The sequence below is a fragment of the Melozone crissalis genome, unplaced genomic scaffold, assembly GCF_028551555.1.
Source record: "Melozone crissalis strain CALT ecotype California unplaced genomic scaffold, PUWL_Pcris_2 ptg000009l_1, whole genome shotgun sequence".
Taxonomy (NCBI): domain Eukaryota; kingdom Metazoa; phylum Chordata; class Aves; order Passeriformes; family Passerellidae; genus Melozone; species Melozone crissalis.
In genome coordinates this window covers 2,294,329-2,313,699 of record NW_026535787.1, presented here as the reverse complement: position 1 = coordinate 2,313,699, position 19,371 = coordinate 2,294,329, and the positions used below count along the sequence as shown (strand labels likewise).

At 48.8% G+C, this 19,371-nt stretch overlaps 2 protein-coding genes and 2 non-coding genes across 5 annotated transcripts in view; all 4 read right to left on the bottom strand.

Annotated features, from left to right (window-relative positions):
- Window positions 1-1,030: 1,030 nt before the first annotated feature.
- RPS3 (ribosomal protein S3) lies at window positions 1,031-5,793 on the bottom strand. Its single transcript, XM_054270268.1, has 7 exons — window positions 5,722-5,793; window positions 4,826-4,956; window positions 4,648-4,741; window positions 3,842-3,936; window positions 3,130-3,317; window positions 1,787-1,983; window positions 1,031-1,104 (listed from the first exon to the last, which is right to left on the bottom strand). The coding sequence occupies exons 1-6, from the start codon at window positions 5,749-5,751 to the stop codon at window positions 1,790-1,792; spliced, it is 732 nt and encodes a 243-aa protein (XP_054126243.1). The 5' UTR covers window positions 5,752-5,793; the 3' UTR covers window positions 1,031-1,104; window positions 1,787-1,789.
- Window positions 2,289-2,436, bottom strand: LOC128933511 (small nucleolar RNA SNORD15). The gene has a single exon (XR_008482791.1). It is a non-coding gene; the product is annotated as a small nucleolar RNA SNORD15 (small nucleolar RNA).
- Window positions 3,435-3,581, bottom strand: LOC128933512 (small nucleolar RNA SNORD15). Its single transcript, XR_008482792.1, has one exon. It is a non-coding gene; the product is annotated as a small nucleolar RNA SNORD15 (small nucleolar RNA).
- Window positions 5,794-15,051: 9,258 nt separating the features above from the next.
- FCHSD2 (FCH and double SH3 domains 2) overlaps window positions 15,052-19,371 on the bottom strand; it is a 120,318-nt gene continuing 115,998 nt past the window's right edge. For both annotated transcript variants that reach the window (XM_054270263.1, XM_054270264.1), the window contains 3 exons: window positions 18,693-18,822; window positions 18,479-18,561; window positions 15,052-17,382 (listed from right to left, as the gene is read on the bottom strand). In XM_054270263.1, coding sequence (XP_054126238.1) covers window positions 17,299-17,382; window positions 18,479-18,561; window positions 18,693-18,822 — 297 coding nt within the window. In that variant the 3' untranslated portion in view covers window positions 15,052-17,298. The remainder of the gene's footprint in view (window positions 17,383-18,478; window positions 18,562-18,692; window positions 18,823-19,371) is intronic.

Sequence of the window (19,371 nt, the reverse complement as noted above, 5' to 3'; positions counted from 1 at the left end):
ATTCAGCCCTCCCTGGGAGGCAGCAGGAGAGGTTTCTAACCATCACCATCCACCACAGTGTGTAAGAATTTAGAGACAACATGCAAAACCGGGTGTGACTTTTATTGCTTCAGATTCCCCACTTTCACAAATTTCCTGCTCTGATGATCTGACAGAGCTGTGTTGTCATATTTTATATTTTCAGATAATTTCCACATTTAAATTTGTATTAAAAATTAATGTTGGCATTAGTCTAATATTTATTTTAATTATTTAAATCTTTGCACTGAATGGTTTCAGAGAAACCTGAAATCCCTGACACTCCAAGAAGGCACATCTTGTTTCTGAAACTCAACCAGACTCCCATGTGTGCCAGAGAAGCTGGGAACAGCAAGGCCAAGGCTCCCCAGACAGATCAGTTCAAAATTCCAGATCCTAACCTGACTGCCTAATTCCTGCAGAGCAACCTCCTAAAAAGAGAAATGTGGATGTAACAGCTAGTCCTAAACAACAAACAAGTTTTGAATTCCTTTCAACTCTAAACTCCTCGATCCTGCACATACATTATCTCCTGTGATTGTGCCTCTCTCCCATTCCTGCACCAAACTTCCCCCAGATACTCCCACCTTGCAGGTCAGGAGAGAAGGTTTGAAATCCTGGGTGTCACTTTTGCTCTGACCCCACAAACCCACACCCAAAGGTACCTGACCCTGACAGGAGCTGCACTGGCCTGGACACTGCCAGAAAAGCTCCCCCTCCTGGAAGCACTGGATAAGGGACTGGGATGGAGGGAACAGCCACCAGGACTCCATGGAGTGAGTTACTCATGACCCTCTGAACACGGGATTGCTGCTCCAGCTCTACCTATCACAGGTATCAGTGCTTTATTCCCACTTTCTTTGCATCAGGATCTGGTGAAGGTCATCCCAGAAGGGGAACACAGCAACAGAATTCCTTCCACACCAAAGGTGGGAGCAAGGTCTTCCTGGAGTACATCTTGAGAAAATAAAAAGGAAAAAAAAAAAAAGAAAAAAGAAAAGGCTCCTTCACAAACACTGCCTTTTGTGATTTTATTAAGAGATGTTGTCAGGACAGACAAGCTTCTGGTTGCAGATGTTACAAACCCTACAACGAGAAACAAAACACTCAGTGAGCTGGGGGCAAGCTCTTTTCCACAACCACCATCCTATCCCAAACAAAGAACAAACCAAGCCTTCCAATTAAACTGCATTTCTCCTTTCCTGCATTTTGGCCAATGATCCCCATTGTTCCCACTGAGGAAGATCTTGCCAGATTCCATGATTGACTTCAAACTGTGGTAATTTTCTTACAAAAGCAGCCTACAAATTGTTCTCATGTGGCTTTTAAGACTATCCCAAACTGGATCCTGGGGCAGGACAGGATGGATATATGAGGAATATATTCTATGGATATATGAGGAATATGTTCTCTGTGCTGCCAGCTGCACGCTGGTAGCAGCTGGTACAACACCAACACATCCAAGGCACCCAACCCAAGTGTCCCCAGCTGTAATAATCCAAGGTCTCCCAATCCATGCTGTATAACGCAACATGGAACAAGGCAGGTGGACAGATCCACCATCTCATCTCCAGAGGAATGTTCTGAGCTGCACTGACACATGCCTTGAACCCTGTCCCCTTCACCCAGTGCAATGCTCAAGCCCATCCCTGGTCCACAACACAGTAGCTTGTTTTCCCAAAATCCCAGCTTTGTGTTTTTCTGGTGGCCTGAAGCCTTTTCTGTATGGATCCTCAGCACACCTCCCTCCCAGCTCCCAGGCACTCACCCCTCAGGCAGTGGGCACTGGCTGAGGCATGGCTGGCTGCTCTGGTTTGCCACCTTTCTGCTCTGAAATGGGGGTGGTGGGCAGGATCTCTTCTTTGGGCTCCACGATGCTGACGTGGTCTGGCAGAGGCTTTTTGGGGCCAATCTTTCCACTGGGGTCCCAAGGCAACATAATCTTTACTTTGATTCCCAGTACTCCTGCAGAGAGTGACAGGACAAGGGAGACAAAATAGATCAAGAGATGAGCACCAAGGTTACAAAATAATTGAAGATCTGCTGACAACACTGTAATACACACATGCTACAGCTTAAAAATCTTATTATTGTGACTTTATATCAGTGTTGTAAATCCAGGCTACATAAAGTTGGATATCCAAAGTTATTCAACTCACTGCCTTGGCTGACTGCAGTTCTACCCTCAATTCATTCTAAGCCTGGCTTTAAACTCTGTCCTCTTCCTCAGCTCATTTTTCTAGGAAATGCCACTTTTTTTTTTTAACATCCCTTCTCAGACAAATGCCTCTAAATCATCCAATGAGCAGGACACCCTGGCCAAGGCAGCCTCAGCACAGCACCACAGAACGTGGCACAGAGCAGGCTGCAGTGACACAGGGATGTCCCTTCTGACTCGTCATCGTATCATCACTGAAGGGAAGGTGGGGAACAGCTCTGGCTGGGCTTGGTATCCCTGCACCAGGAGCTCTGCAACTCATTAACACAAAGCCAGTTAAAACACACACAAATCATTTGTTTTTTACCAGGAGGGAGAACAAGTGGAAGCAGGTTTAGCTGGGAAAACTGTCTGACACCTGCAGCACCCCTGTTCTCTCTGCCCATCCTGAGGAGCCAGGAAAACCAGAATCCCAAATGCCAAGGCCTCTTAAAGCCACGCAACAGGAACCTCATCTGGAAGATAGCAGCAGCCTCAGAGGCCCCAGGACACAGTGAGAGCAGCTGCAGAATCTACAGCCACATTTCTAACTGGAAACATTCAAACCCCATCAGCAGAGAAGTGGATACATGGTATGACCACAGTGGCTGCTGAAGGCCCCTCGGCTTCCCATTCCCAAATGACTTCTACTTTAGATGGAATGTTCAAATCCCACAGTGAGAGCTCAGTTGCAAAAGTCCAAGAAAACTGGATTTTCAGAGTCTGAACCATCCACAGCAGCACAACTCAACACTGCGAGATGAGAAGTGCATCAAAACCACGTGAGTTTCAACCCAAGGGTATCAGTGGGAAATCTCCAGCCTGCAGGAACGGGATGCCAGGAGCACAGATGTTTTGTGTCTGCAGCTCTAGAGAAGGAACCCAACAAAGCTGCCAAGGGATCGGGCACTCACCCTGCCGGAGTAGGACGTGACGCACGGCTGTGTCCACGTAGTAATTCACGGGGTCCCCGCTGTGGATCATCAAGCCATCCACAAACTTCATGGACTTGGCCCTCTGACCTCTCAGCTTGCCGGACACAACGACCTCGCAGCCCTTGGCCCCGCTCTCCATGATGAAGCGCAGGACACCGTAGCAGGCTCTGCGGGGAGAGGACAGCCAAGCCATGAGCCCGCTCTGCCGGACCCACAGGGCTCCCTGCAGGGATTTCACCACAATTCCAACCTCAGTTCCGTGTGTTGGCAGCGCAGCTCCCATCCCTTCTCAGACAAATGCCTCTAGATCGGTCACTGGTGACAGGAGGCTGCTGCTGGAGGGCCTCAGGCAGCGCCACAGAACGTGACACCGCGGGGGCACCGCCACCAGAGCCACCCGCTTCTGACTCGTCATCGTCACATCACCGAGGGGATGAGAGCAGGGCCACTGCCTCCTGAGCACAGCACAGCCACAAGGCCTGAAATGCTGCCTGCCTCACTCCTCCACCCCTTTATTCCCAAAGAACACATGCAGCTTTATACCCCACAGACAACCTCCAACCAGACAGAAGTAACTGCGGACTGAAGTTTCAGCGCAGCATTACCAGGTTAAATCCTCCCACTGCAGACAGCTGTTTTTTGGAACAGCACTGGAGTGCCCCACTGCCCCAGGGCAGGCTGCTGTACTCACCTGCGCACAGCCAGCCCTCCCAGCAGTTTGTAGCGCAGGGACTCGGCCTGGGCGATGGCGCACAGACCCCTCGTGGCCACCTTCTCGGCGTAGAGCTGCAGGGACAGAGCACACTCACAACAGGGCCCTGCCAAGCCAGCCACACAGCCACAGCCTGCTGGGCCCTGGGAGGCTCATTCACTCCACCCCTGCCATGGGCAGGGATCTTTCCACTAGACCGGGTTGCTTCAACCTGGCCTTGAACGATTGCAGGGATCCAGGGCCAGCCACAGCTTCTCTGGGCACCCTGCAGCAGTTCATCACCACCCTCACAGTAAACTTAACTTTTGCTTTAGCAGAACACAGGAGTTTCATTCTACTCTACTCCTTACATTCAATCCCGTTAATCCCTCCACATTTACAGGTAGCAGCTTCATCCTGCATTCCCTTCCCTATCTAACATGATCCAGCAGCACCACCCCAGCACACACATTCCCCATCCCTCCCTGATTTGTTTCAGAGCAAGATTTCATGGAATAGAACCACAGAATCCTTTAGCTTGCATGGACTTTTTAAAGGATCCTAGTCCAACCTTCCCCTGGGAAAACACCCCTAACATAAAGGATCAAAAATAACTGGTTTGTCACTTTACATTCTGTTTCTCAGAGATCCTTCTGCAGCAGAGCACTTTCTTTGTAATTTATTTTGCATTTCAGTGCAGGAGCATTTTTGAGGCCAAGTAACAGAAGGCCCAAGTCATCCTGAAACCCCCTTTCAGCTGCCACCACAAATCCCTCTGCAGGACCCAGCTGCTGAGGCAGTTTTACCTCCACGCTTCCCTCGGGGAATCCAAACCTCTTCTGCACCACAGCCGTCAGCTCCCGGATGCGGCGTCCCTTCTCTCCCAGGACATTCTGAGTTCTGAGGGAAAATAAGCACAGGACAAGTGAGAAAAGTGTCCCCAGGAGTGACACTGGAGCCATCCCAGAGAGCTTTCAGAGTTACCTGGTGGCAAGGATGATAATCTCAGTCCTGGTGGGAGTGACCCGGACTTCCACTCCGGAGTATCCATCCTCAGCCAGCTCCCGAGTCAGGAACTCGTTCAGCTCCGCTTTGAAGATGCCATCAGCGACAAACTAAAACACAAACGGACCAAGTCAAGGTCTTGTCACATCCTGAACTTGAGTGCAATTTACCCAAATTCGGAGTGTCTCTCCTGACAAATTTTTCTTCCCCTGAGAGAAATCACAGAATACTCTCAGTTGCAAGACACCCACAAAGAGCACCAAGTGCAACTTTTACACGAACAGCCCAGGAACTGAACCCACAACCGTGACTTTACCAGCACCGTGCTCTGCCCCACTCAGGGTGCAGCAGAGAGGAAAAATGGAACCCCCTTCCTTCCCTGCATTTCTCAGGAATAATCCGCTCCTAGCAGGAGCCTACACCCAGCACTGCCTGACCCACAGCCACTGCTCACGCTGGAATTCGGGAGCAACTGAAGGGAATTAATTACCGGGGTCACATCCCTTTCCCAGCCCCACGGGAAGCTGCTGCCGGGACTCCTGACAGCCCAAACCTCCCTCCCTCCCCAGGACAGGCAGCGCCCGGCGCCCTCCCGGGGCAGCTGCCAGCCGCAAACCCTTCCCGCTGGAAAGCAAAGCGAAAACCCCGCAGTTCCCGGCTCCCGGCGCCGCTCCGCACCTCCGCGCGCGGCCATGGGGAAGCGCCCGCTCCATCCCGCCGCCATGTTCCCCGCCGGGCCCCGCGCCGCATCCGCCGCCATCCTCCCCCGTCCGCCGCCGCGGCCCGCCGTGCTCCCGCCCCGCCGGCTGCTGGGGCAGCCGCGGGCAGGGAGGCAGCGCCCCGCGGCCGCGGAGGAGCCGTGGGGCCGCGCTCACCTTGCGCTTCTTGGAGATCTGCACCGCCATGATGAGCCGGGCCCGGCGGAAAAGAGAGAACGGGTCCCGCGGGCGGCGCTATATCCGCCTTCCGCCGCGCCCCATTGGCTGGTCGCTGCACGGCGGGCGTGAGCGGGGCACCATGGGAGATGTAGTCTCTGCCACGCCGCCATGTTGGCGAGGGCTGAGCCCTGGGTACGGCCCAGAGCGGCGTTAAACGGGTTCTAAATCCCGTGGAACGGACACGAGAGCCAGCAGTGTGTGAAATAAAACAGATAAATGATAATTCACCCCGAGATCATACCTGGAGACCTGCTCTTCCCAGGCGTTGCTGTCAGAGGGTGCTCTGCTGTTATCCAGGAATCACAGCATGGCTTGGATGGGAAGTGACCTTAAAGCTGATCCTGATCCACCCCTGCCATGGCAGGGACACCTTCCATTGCTCCAAGCCCTGTCCAGCGTGGCCTTGGACACTGCCAGGGACAGCCACAGCTGCTCTGTTTTCTTGGGAAAACAATTCCTTCCCAAAAAAGCACCTAGCCTTGCCCTCTGGCAGTGGGAGCCATTCTCTGTGTCCTGTCACAACACATTGGTTTTCAATGGTTTAGGGATTGTAGGGGATTACAAAAATATCAACAATAATGGGCAGATTTGATGCCTGGTCTCTAGGAAGCAGAGATTTAAACTGCATTTTGTCATAGATATTATTAGGGCTTACAGTTGGACCTGATGATCTTAAGGACCTTTTCCAGCCTAAGTGATGCTGTGAAAATGCCCACAGCAGGAGCATTAAAGCAGAGGATCCCACTGCTCTGGGCCAGGGAAAAGCCTGGATTACCACTAGATGTCAGTGCAGACGGTTTCCAGGCTGGGAAAAGCCTCTTGAACGGATAATAATGAATAAATGAATCCCCAGGGATTCGTTGATCCACAGCTGGAGGGATGGCGGAGCATCCCATCAAAGGCAGGTGGCAGTGAGGAATTGTGTCCCCTCTGTCACAGACACCTTTTTGTCTCGCTCCTGGTGTGCCCAACCATCCTGCCCTTCCCTGAGCCCCGGAGTCTCTGTCCCACAAACATCAGCCCCTGGAGAGGTGTCCAGCAGCTGGGATGTCTCTCTGCAGGGATTTGAGTCCTGTGAACTGGAGTCTCAAATAATTTTTCGGGAAGACCCTGCCAAGCTGCACAAACCCCACTCTGCTGTTTTCCACCATAATTTCAGAGCAGAAAACACCTGCCCAAAATCATCTATTTTTTAGGCTGAGTTTACCCAGAAGGGGCTCACCCAATGTAATTCTGTATCATACAAACACAGCAAAAGGCAGAACAGGAGCAAAAAGCCTGACCTTGATGTGTGTCCCCTTTTCCACAGCCTGTGAAGCAATGTGGGATTCCTCCATGAGCATCAGCCAGCCCTGGGTGCTGGGAATGGATTCTGGGCTGGTTGGAGATGTCCCTGCTCACCGCAGGAGGGTGGGATGAGCCGACCTTTAAAGCTCCCTTCCATCCTGAGCCATTCCCTGATTCTGTGCATTCCCCCTGCTCCATCCCTGCTGAAATGGAGGCTGGCAACACCCCAAAAAAGCTGTGACACACCTGCACCCCCTCCACAGAGAGCTCAGGTGGGGTCCAGCCGCTCCCAGTGCCCTCCCAAGCCAGCAGTGGCTGGGATGTGCAGCAGGCCTGGGATTATCCACAAATCCCATGGTGAGTGAGGGATACTCAGGTTTCGGGGTGCACCCCTGCTGTTCCCCATTCCCCACTCCTTTGTGGAGCCTCACCACCGGCACAGGAGCTCCTTCTGTCCCCAGAAGACATCCAGGGGATGGAAAAAACTGTGGGGCTGCTCCAGCCATGACCCTCCCTGGCTCTGGGCACATCCCTGGGCTGCAGCACCTGCATCTCCTCTTGCACTGTGCAGGAGCAGAATCAGGGATGCACAGGAAGGATGTCACCCACACGTGGCACTTGGCAGCCCCCTCTGCCCTTGGGCAGGTGCTGGGAGGTGGTGCCAGGTTTCCTGGCTGTGGGGGATGTGGTTGGAGCAGGTTTGGGAATGAGGAGCTGCCCTGCAGCCTCCCAGCTCCAATGAGTGCCCAAAATAAGGAAGATCCTGCCAGGGACTGTCCTGGCTCTGCAGGAGGATTGGGAACAGCCTTGGGGTCACCAAAAATACAAACTGGTGCAGGCAGAAACCCAGGCCATTCCTGCTGTGGTCCCACCTGCAGGATTTGGGATGACACGCTGGGTTCCACTCACACCAGGCCCCATCACCTCTCTGGACATTCCTAAGGATTTCAGGAATCTCCCTTCGTGTTCCTTATGATTTCCTGGTGCTCCAGGAGGATTTGGACAGCTGCATCCCAACCTACATCCCTGCATTTCAGTGCAGGAACCAGCGGATAGGGCAGAAATCCTCCCAAATCACCATCAGAGGCACTGCAGAGCTCATGAATTTTCCCAGGGAGCAGCAGTGGAAAATGAAACCCCGGGTAGAGATGGACAAGATGAGATAGTTTGCATTAAATGAATGGAGATGGGTCCTGGGAGGTAATTCCAGCAGAGATAAGATGAATTGCAAGCACCAGTTGTAAAGCATTTGTAAAGTCTAACTCGGGCAGGAGTTCTACTGCAGGAGAGGCTGTCTTAGAATTTACTGCTGCAGTTGGAGCAGCTGCCACTGCCCACGCTGTAAACCCCTCACTGAGCTCTCACCACTCCCTGGCACCTCTGGAAATCTTCCTGAGGAACACTTTCTGCCCTTCAGAGTGGGGAGAGATGGAGGGAACAGGGCTGGGAGTCAGGGCCACATTCCCAGGCCTTTTGTAAACATTTCACACCCAGCAGGATTTACTGTTCTTAGCTTGGCAAGAACATAGGGAATAAGTCCAGCAAACCTTCTGGAGGCAGGGGAAGGTGCACAGGGATGGAAGAGGGTGTCCAGGCAGAGACAGCTCTCAGCTGCCCCAATCCCAATCCCTGCAGTTGAAAAAGTGGGATTGAAACTCGGGCAGCACCATTTCAGCTCCAGGTTAAGGATAAATAATTGCTCTGGAAAGGTGTGTGTGACCCTCCAGGAGAATTCACCCCTCTGAGGACACATCAGAGCTTGAAAACCAACCCGAAAATGGGCAAAACAGGAGCTGTGCACTGGACATGGTCTGGATTTACCCCAGGAATTGCAGCCCTCAGCAAGGTGTTAGTGAAGCTCAGTCTGACCAGCAGCCAGCTCAATTGTAATCCCAGCCTGTCACCCCCAGCACATCTGATAAATTGCTGGCAGAGTTTCAGAGGCTGTTCCCAAACAGCTCCATCACTCTGACACCTTCCTTTGGGCACCTGCCCTGCTAAACAGCATTTTGCTTTGCTGCCCAGATTCACTTTAAGGACTTCAAGCAGGTTATTAAACAATTTTAACTTCCTTTAAAAGCAGGAAATGGAGTGAGGATGCTCCGTGCGCTGCTTAGCTGGGAACCCCTGGCTCATTGCTATTTAATGAAGCGAGTGGCTGCTGGCAGAGGTCATTCCAGCAGCTCACACCCAGCCCCACAGCCCTGCCTCAGGGATGGAAATTGAAACTTTAACGGGCATTTCCAGGAGAGCAGCTTGCCCTGGCACTGTCACCCGAGAGCCAGCAGCTAAGCAAGTGATTCTTAATCAGTTTTCAAGCCCCAGGAAACAGGCTGAGGGCAGGAGGGGCTGCTCTGCCCCAGCACCACGTTTTGTGATGATTTACAGGTGCAGTGAGACAAGGCTGGTGACAAAGGCCACCCCCTGCTCCTCCTGGTGGAACTGCTGACATGACATTGAGGATGGAGGGACAGAACAAGGGGGAATGGCTTCCCACTGCCAGAGAAATCCATGGAGCCATCCATGTGGGAAGATGAGACCTTCAACACAGCTGAAGAGGCAAGTACCACTGAGGGAACTTGCTGAGGCTGCAAGGCTCAGATCCCAGACCCTCCATCCCAAATTTAAACTCCCTGCTTGCACAAAGGGAAGCAGAACTGCTGTGCCAAGCTGAGCCCAGACCCTCCATCCCAGATTTCAGCACCCTCCTTGCACAAAGGGAAGCAGAACTGCTGTGCCAAGCTGAGCCCAGGTGCTGTGGCATCAGGGAGGGAGCTGCTGGTCCCGGAGCAGCCTGGCAATGCCCAGCTCCATGGTTTCCCTGCCTTTCCCTGCCCAGGAGCAGCCTGGCAATGCCCAGCTCCATGCCCTCCCTGCCTTTCCCTGCCCAGGAGCAGCCTGGCAATGCCCAGCTCCATGGTTTCCCTGCCTTTCCCTGCCCAGGAGCAGCCTGGCAATGCCCAGCTCCATACCCTCCCTGCTTTTCCCCGTCCCCTCTCCACCCCAGGCCCACAGCCAGGGAGCAGCAGTGATAAACTGGCTGTTGGTCCAAGCACAAGGTTATTTTCTAGGACATTAAGCAGAACCCTGGACGCCAGCTTCAAGGAGAGCCATCAAGAGTGACAAGGCACCTGACCAGAATGCAAAAGCAGAGCTGCAAACTTAACACCTTTTTTTTCCTCCCCCTTTATCTGTTAAAATAGCTTTAGAGGGGAAGCTCACAGCAGTGTGAGGGGCTGCTGGCTTTAGAAAATGAGCAGTTTCAGTAGAAATATTCAGTGACCACCACCCAGAGAGCTCTGATTTTGGCATCTCAGCCATCCACATCTTAAATTAAACACTGAAGCTGCAATGCAGCCCAGTTGTTTGGCAGGGGCTAATAAAACCCTGAAAATCTTCACCCAGCTTGCTTTTCTGTAGGAATAATACCACCAACATCCCAGAATTATCTCCATCTACGTCTGGCTAGGACTCCAAATCAATAAATTGTCTCCTCACCCTCAGATCAGCTCAGTCAGGTAATTTTGAAAGCAGCAGCAGCACTTCCCCACTGTCAGGCAGAGCAGCTCTGGCAGCTGAATTATCACTGAGATTCTCTCGTTATCCCAGAGCAATCCCACTCCAACAGTGTCCTTGGGGAATAATTTGCAGTGACCTAAACAAGGAGGGAATTGGGAGTGCTGTATTTATTATTACTTACATATTACATTACTATATTATTATTATTATTATTATTATTATTATTATTATTATTATTATTATATTATATTTAATAGTATTTTAATTATTACTATATCACTACTTTATTATTATTATTATCTTTTAATACTTCTCATAGTATTTTAATTATTACTAGTATTATTACTTTATGATTATTAATATTATTAATATTATTGTCACATTATTATTATTATTGTTACTTACATATTGAATTTAATATTTTGATTAATATTTGGAATAAAATTTTGGTTTGGAAAGGATTAAAAAAATTAATAATTATAATTAATAACACAATATCCAATTTTTAAACCCCATAAACCTTATTTTGAAACTATCAGTTTCTCACGTCTCTTCATGCAAGTTTACTCCAGGAGTAAATCCAGGGTTGTTGCTGTTTTCCAGACAGTGCCCTCCCTGCATCCCTTCCCTTTGCTAAGCAAAGAGGCCCCAGTCTTAGAGAAATTAATTAGTGCAGTAATTTGCCCAGGACACAGAGGAGAAGCCGAATTTGTCCCACTCTGCAGGATTCAGCTGAATAAAATAGACAAATAGCTGTGCTGTGGGATTTTAAAAAGCTGCTGTCAGCACTCCCAATGCAACCAGACCTGGAAATTCATTCGTCTTTCACTAAACAATGGAAAAAGGAGAAGCAATTACAGTAGACAAAACTAATTACAGCAGAGCTGAAGCACAGCTCACAGCACTCACTCTCCAATCTGCATTCAAAAAGAAAAATCCAACCCCAAAACCACTCCATCAAAAAAAGGTGAAAATCTGGGAATGGAATAAAAGCAATTTTGAAACAGAAGTGGCACTTCAGCATGGCACAGACTGGTTTTTGAAAGGAGAAACCTTCAGGTGATGCCTGGCAAACAGGACACAGGGATTTATCCAGGAATGATGCCAGTGGGGGGAAAAAATGAGCTCCCAGCTCCTCCTCATGGGGCCCATTCCATGTTCACCTCACATGCAGGTGAGTTTGGGTGGATGTTTGTTAGCTGCCAGAAGAGCACGGTGTTAGTAATGCCAAGGTCCGGGGTTAATCTCCATGGTCCCTGGGGGTCCCTTCCAGCTCAGAATGTCCTGGGATCTTTGTGGAGCTCAACAGCTTCTCCTTCCATGGTGAAGGTGAGGTTATCCCTCTTTCCTGATCCTCACAGCCATCCCTGCCTGACCCAGAACACTCCAGGGGTATTCACACCTTTGGGTGGAATGACAGAAGAGAATCCCAAGCCTCCTGTAAAGGCCATTTAATCCCTGGCCATGGTCCAGGCCGGCAAGGGGCAGGGACAGCTCTGAGAGAGGCAATTCCTGATGCCCAGAGCTCCATCTCCCACAGACCTGCCTCCTGCTCCCTTTGGAAATCCAGCAGACAGCAAAAGGGAATTTTCAGAATCCCTGCTTAGCACAGAGACAGGCTGGAAAATGGATTGCAGGGAGAAAACCTGAAATGGGAAGAGAAGGAGGAATGGGACTGGGCTGTGGATGGATGTGGCAGACACCACCTCAGGCCTCATTCCCTGGGGATGTGGGCCACACTTGGGATTTGAAAGCCTCCAGAAGCCATTTCTCCCACACAAAGCTGCCTCTGGCCATGGCAAAATGTTGTTTTTCTCCCTGGATCCTTAAGGAGGTCCAGTCTGAAGCCTTGATCCTGGAACCCCATTCCTGAGTCTTCATGGCCACTGCACAGCCCTCAACCCAACACAGAGCTTCTCCCTGCCAGAGAATCATCCAGGAAAATCCTTTCAGATCACGGAGTCCAATAATTCCTCAGCACTGCCCCATGTCCCCAGTGCCACATCCACATGGCTTTAAATCCCTCCAGGGACAGGGACTCACCCCTGCTCTGGGTGGCTGTGCCAATGCCTGAAATCCTTTCAGCCAAGATTTTTTCCCTCATATCCAACCTAAACCTCCCCTGGCACAGCTTGAGGCTATTTCCTCCTGTCCTCTGATTCTATTCCAGGATTCTCTGCATTTCCAGCCTGGAGAGGGGAAGGCTGGGGAGGGGGAACTCCTCGGTGTGCAGCAATAGTGGAAGGAGGGTGCCAAGAGGATGGGGCCAGGCTCTTGCCAGCAGTGCCAGCATCCCAGGGGATGCACAGGTACCTGTCAGACCCACTCTGCCCCTCCACAAGCAGAGGGATTTCCCAGCTCTCCCTTCTGGTATCACTGCAGTGCTCTCCTTCATTTTCTGGCTGGAATGACCTGCAATGCAGAGGCTCACTTGCTGCACTGATCCTGCTGCCAGATCTGTAATCCTCAATCCCCCTGGGGAATGCCTGGAGCAGGAAACCACTTGGCATGGCGAGCACGTCAGCATTTTCCTGGCTGCATTTTTTATTGCCTCCTTGCTGCATCCCTGACTTCAGTTAAGTTTTCTTCCCTTTCATCCCTCACCTGCTGCAGTGCCTTGAGCTGAGGTCTCAATATCCCTGCGCTCCCCCCTCTTGCACACACCTGTCCAGGTGTGGGTGACAGCACATTTACTCCCATCCATCCCACAATTTCCATGTAGGGCAACAAATCTACCAATGGAAAAAACGTGGGGCGACAGAACTGTTCCCTTGGCAGTGGCATCCTCTCTTTCCTGGGAGGCTCCAAAGGCTGATTGATTGAGGTGGATTCCCTGCTAATCCTGCCCCTGCCATGCTGGGATTTACAAGTTATTCATTATAGGGACCTTGCAAGCTGCAGAGCAGCCGGACCTCCAAGCAGCAGAAGATGCTTTATTTAGAGAAGATGGTGCAATTTTTGTTTGCTTTTTAAATTACTATCAGCAGTGAGAGACATTTGTGCTAGAAGGGAAAGAGAACTTGCCCCCTGCATTGATTCCTTTGAATATTTCAATAAAATAAACAAAAAGAAACTCTGGCAAAATTTGGAGTAAACATCACATGTTTTACCCCCATTTCTTCTACCCAGTCTCAGTCCTATTCACCTTTTGAAAATCACTGAATCCCAGAGTGGTTTGGGATGGAAGGGATTTTAGATCACCTCATTCCACCCCTGCCATGGGCAGGGACACCTTCCACTGTCCTAGGCTGCTCCAAGCCCTGTCCAGCCTGGCCTTGGGCACTGCCAGGGATCCAGGGGCAGCCACAGCTGCTCTGAAAACTCCCCACCCTCACAGGGCAGGATTTCTTCCTAATTCCCAATCCACATCTCCATTCTCTTAATTTAAAGCCAAAATCTGGGAACCAAAGCAAGCAGAGGAAAGCCTGGTTTGAACAGATCCTGCTGCTGACCTGCAGGGACCCACATTTCACCCTCTGCACTGGGGGAGTTCCCCAGATTCCTTCTCTTGACTATGCCAGGCAGGAAACAGAGCCCTGCAGCCTTTGTGGTTCCTTAGCATCTCTCTTTGCCTCCAAGTGGTCTCTGCGCCCCTCACACCATGCAGGAAAGGCACTTCAGGGACAAGAGTTTTTCATGGAAATCAGTTTATGGCAAGAGTGATGGGATCACAGCACAGCTCTGCTGGTTCTTGACCCCAAGCAACAAGTAAACAGTGAAAAGAGCTGTCAAAGCAGCAAGGTAGGACAGTAATTTTTAGAGGAGCACCATGAATCCATATAAAAAGCAGGAAAAAAATGGGATTTCTCAAAGGAAGAGGTGCAGGAGCTCAGGGGAAAAAGTGAAGGCCTGTGCAACATCTCAGTGGAAGAGTGGAAGTGCAAAAAGATCCAACCCAACCCCACAGCAGAGTGCTCTGTGCCATGAGGAAAAGTCTCCAAAACCAGTGGAAATTATGGAATATTTGGCACCTACCAGCTGTAGGAAACTGGGAGTAGCCCAGCAAGGAGGTGGTCACTGACTGGCAGCTTCTGAGTGCAGTGAGAAAATCCAACGTGGAAATGCAGCCCGCAGAGGGATCCCAGAGCTGGAGAGGGAATGCTCCTGGCACAATTAGGCAAATCAAGCCTATTAAGGGACAGTCACTCTGAAGGGTTGTTATCAATCACTCCCCTGGCTTTCTTTAGGCAATTATCCTAATTGCATCAAGGCTATTAAGCAATTATTTTGATAACTGGAGCTTTTTTGCCGGCTCTTCGATTTTTGGCAACGTTTTGTTCTTTGTGTAAGTGCCCCCTCCAAAAGATGTTTAAAGCTGATTCTAAGGATGTCCTTTTCCTGAAGCACAAGATTCAAATTACATGTAAAAGCACCAGGTTTCTCTCAAGAAAACACTGCTTTTTATCCCTGGGTTTTCCCTCAAACCTCCCCACCACCCAAATCTCCCAGGGCAGCAGGGATTTAGTTCCACTTTTTTATTATTCAACTTTTTATACATAATAAATACAAACTTTTTACAGCCAATATAAAGAAAGCATTTGCACTGATGCTTTCAGGGTGTACTGAGCTGTACACGATGAGACGGCCGATACATGCCCTGTATGAAGAAATCATAGTTAAAAAGGAGGCATCTTTTTACAACTTTTCTTCCTTTTTCTTTTTTTTTTTTGCTTTTTTTCCACTTTTGTTTTTTAAATAAAATTAGCAGCTCTTACAGAAAATATTTTAAAATACAACTAAAGAGACTTTTAAATAAAAATTTTCTGGATTTTTGAAAGTCCGGGTGTGAAGGACACAGACCTGTGTCCTGGCCAAAAGAACTGAACATGAAACTGGTGAAACTGGCCAAAAGAATTGAACATGAACATTATGGCAAAAACTTGGTTTTCTTCTGCATTGTAAAGATCTCAAAATATTTGCAAACAGTTAAACCTTTTTTTTTTTTAAAAACATTTCTTTTTAAACTTAAGAATAAGTTTGATAAACACATAAAAAGACCTCAAACAGATCAACAGGACAAGAGGTGCAAAAGAAGGAATAAAATATGGAAAAGACTTCATTGGACAGTCACTGATTCCATAACTGATCCATGAATTGTTGCCCTCAGACAGCCCCACTCTGGGTTAAGGATCCCACTGGGAAAGGAGACTGGCAAGCACTGGATGTCCCAGAGACCCAGCCTGGGCTGGGATTTCCAGGTATGTGCAAAGTTTATGATCAAATCTTGTTAGATGAGTCGTTGGGTTTTTGTTGTAAATGCAGCCTCAAAAAATAGCCCTTGTTAGTAAACTAAAGGTTGAAAATTTACTGGCTTTGAGAAAAAACCATGAAGACACAAGGGAACCCACAAACAGCTCCAAACCCAACCTTGGGATGCCTTTGATCTGAAGTTTTCATCTGATGGAGAATGCTGACAATATTTTAGTCAGTGCCCAAGGAAAAACCTGCTTGTATCCAGTTTTTCCCTCTCCTCCAACCATTCCGCTCCACATTCAACTTCAGAATATTCTTTGCCCTTTTCTCTTAAAAAAAACAAAATCCAAGCTCTCTTTTCAGAGCTCTCTGAGGGAAATGTGAAACTTTTCCTTTCAGTTTCTTCCCTGAGAGGAACTGGGCACATCTTGGGCACGAAGGTGGTGTGAAGGCAGAACCCGTAGCTGCTCGTGGCTCCCTGGCTTTGGCTGGTTAATGGGATTGGGGTGGGAAAAGGCTACAGGGCCATCCAATGCAACAACTAAATGCATGTAAATACTCTAAATGGAACTGCTAACTCTAGAACTCCGGTGGTTTGATGACAAAGATACACTGCTAACGTTGGATAATAAAGTACACGGCAATATCTGGGATAAGAGTGACCCAAATGCTTTAGAAAAATAAACCCAACAAAAGAACCAAAATCCCCAAAATCTGCTAAGAGGGGAAAAAAAAAAAAGAAAAGGAAAAGCAGCTCAATTTCCAGATCTAGACAAAAATCTCACTTGCTTTTTTGCTTTTCTACCCGTTGGTTTCTGCTGTGGAAGAAGATGTTGCTGCTGGTTCAGCACCTCCATGTTAGATCCTCTATGAGTAAATGCACTGAGTAAACACAAAAATCCAAAGGCAGAATGTTCAGCTGTGAATCACTGACAAGGGGAGCACCCATGGAATGAACACTTTTGCTTCTCCAGGAGATCATTTTCCCGTCTCTTCCTTTCTGCAGGGGGATTCAAGAGGAGCCAGCCTCTCCTTTAGACTTCTTTTTCTGTTCCCTTTTTCATTCTTCTGATGAATACCTGATCAGGCAGGTGATGCTACCGGAAGGATCCACAATCTTTAACACATTCCTATGGCAACAGTAATATACTGTACTAATGCACAGGAGCAAAGGATGCTAAGACTAAGCTGCATGAACGGGGCTCTTTCTTTGTCTCCACATCAAAATGGAGCAACTCCAGCCAAGAAAAAAAGCCAATCTTGGCCTGTCTTGGTTTGTGCTAAGAGAAGAAGAATGATGTAGAGAAATCCAAACAAACAAACAAAAAAAACCCAACAAAAGGCACAAAATATTCATGACTGTGGGAAGGAATCCGCCAGGTCACTGCCACATAAAATCCTCCCTATCGCTCGCTCTAGTCCAAGTCTTCATCATGCAAAGGTGCCCAAAAACGAGATTGACCAAAAGCTGTGTTTGGCCTTGATTGTAGCACTACTAATGAGCCAGTCCCCTCGTTACACCAGGGTGATCTCCACGTCCTCGATCTTCTCCGTGGGCCGGCGGTGGTGCTGCGTCGGGGGCGGCGGAGCTGCTCGCACCTGCAACATTCAGAACCAGCCTGTGACCACCCCAGAATGGCCCAATTCCACCAGAAAGCCCTGGCATTTCCTGCACTGAGCTGCAGATGATGCAGACTGCACCTCCTGCATCCCCAGGGATGATGCAAACAAACAGCTCGTGTGCCCAGCGGGATGCAGCTCCAGTGCTGCCCAGCTCAGCCATATGGGATTTTCCTTATGACCTCTCCCAGACTCCCTCCAGGGTGCAATCCCAGATTTACTCCATGGATAAGCCAGGATGGAAACCTGGGAAAGGCTCATCACATGCTGAATCTGATGGTGCTTTTGCCTGGAATTTCTGTGGAGTGGGAACTACCAGGATGTTCTGCTGCACCTCACTCACTGATACTTCATGAATCACTGACCTCAACAATTCACACACAAAATGTGATGAGGTTTTCACACTCTGCCACACCAGTTATTCTTGCTCCTGACACAGATCACTTTAGGTGCCAACAGGGTTTTCAGGACACCATTTCAGAATACACCAGACTTGCTCTGGAAAACATGAACTGTAGAGCAATCCTGCACCAAACTGCCCAATACTACCTCAATATTCAGAACATATTATTTAAATATCCAAAACCACTATTTTTTTCTGCAATCTCATTTACTGAAAAGGTTAGGAAAAGACAAATTTTCTGTTTGGTTAAGGGCTTTGAAAACCCCACAGCTTGATTTCAAAGTTAATCGTAGGAGATGGATTTTGTCACGTTCTAAGTGATTTAATTCTTTCCTTCCTTTTCTGGCAAATTTCCCTTTTCCAGGCAGCAAAAACAACAAAAAATCTTCATCATTAGGAATCATCCAAACTCCTCACACCAAAGGGGGTGGAAATAAACAGAATCCCAAATATACAGGAAAGGAACTGTATAAACCATAGGACTGACTTCCTCTGGCATTTGCTCCCCACCTCTTTTTCAGCTCTGTTTAGGGAATGCTACCCTTTGAATATCAATATTTTATAATATTTATGAAATTATTATAATATATTATTAATGTAATAATATAACCTTACATAACATTTTATAAAATATTTTATCAATACAACCCATAGAATTTGCTGGTCACTTACAGGCCGCAGTTTGCCATAGGAACTTTCCGCAGGAATTCGTGGAGGTTGAGAGAATCCAGGGGACTCTGAACCAAAGCTGTTTTCTGAGGGAATAAGCAACACCCTATTACAAAGAAGCCCCACAGCATTGCTGAATTTATGTTGCAAAAATGCTCCTTTTTTCTGAAAGGTTTCTAAATGAAGCCTTTTCCCCAAACGTTTGCAAATTTCTCACCGTTCGTCGACGGAGACCTGGGGAAAAACTGGGATCCTCTTTTATCCGGGCTGGGATAGGGACTGGTGGGAGGCTGGTCGTACAGAGGCAGTGGTGGCAGGGAGTTGTTGGCCTTTGGAGTGGGGGATACCTGTGCCAAAAAGAGGGAGAAGCTGCAGTAAATCCTCCTTGGCACATTTAACACACACACACCAATTTTCCAACCCATCCCTACTCTAGCAAGTTCCCTCCGGAGCAAAAGCAGCTGGCAGGAAAGTCTGGGAAGGAAAGCCAAGGTATCCAACAGGGATTCAATTTTTTTAATCACAGGTTGCCACTGAACAGAAATTTTCAGCCTCTCCCAGGTAATTCAGAGAGGAGTTTTGAAGGTTATGCAAAACAAAAAGGTTGCTCGGCCAAGTGGGGTTCACACAGAAGTGCTGGGATCATGAGCTTTATCCCCACCCAAAATGCATTTAAATGTGCATTTCTGTGGTCTTCCTCAATTGAGGAATAAAAATACTGCAAAAGTCTATTGTAGAAAACATGGAAGTGCAGTTTCTATCTCCAAACTACAGAAACTATGATTTTCTAATACGATATAAGGATTATAGAACTACGCTGTAGAAATGAGGACATTGCTGCAAAAATTACTGTAATCCAAAACTTGGCAGTATTCTGCCCCTCAAAACTGAGAGAA

Bases quoted from the DNA above. Each gene is read 5' to 3' on its own strand.
- RPS3 (XM_054270268.1), bottom strand. From the start codon at position 5,751: ATGGCGGTGCAGATCTCCAAGAAGCGCAAG. The intron at 3,937-4,647 runs GTAAAACTGCCT...CTGTCCCTGCAG, and splicing joins TCCCCGAGGGAAGCGTGGAG to CTCTACGCCGAGAAGGTGGC. The intron at 1,984-3,129 runs GTGAGTGCCCGA...CACTCTCTGCAG, and splicing joins TCACGTCCTACTCCGGCAGG to GAGTACTGGGAATCAAAGTA.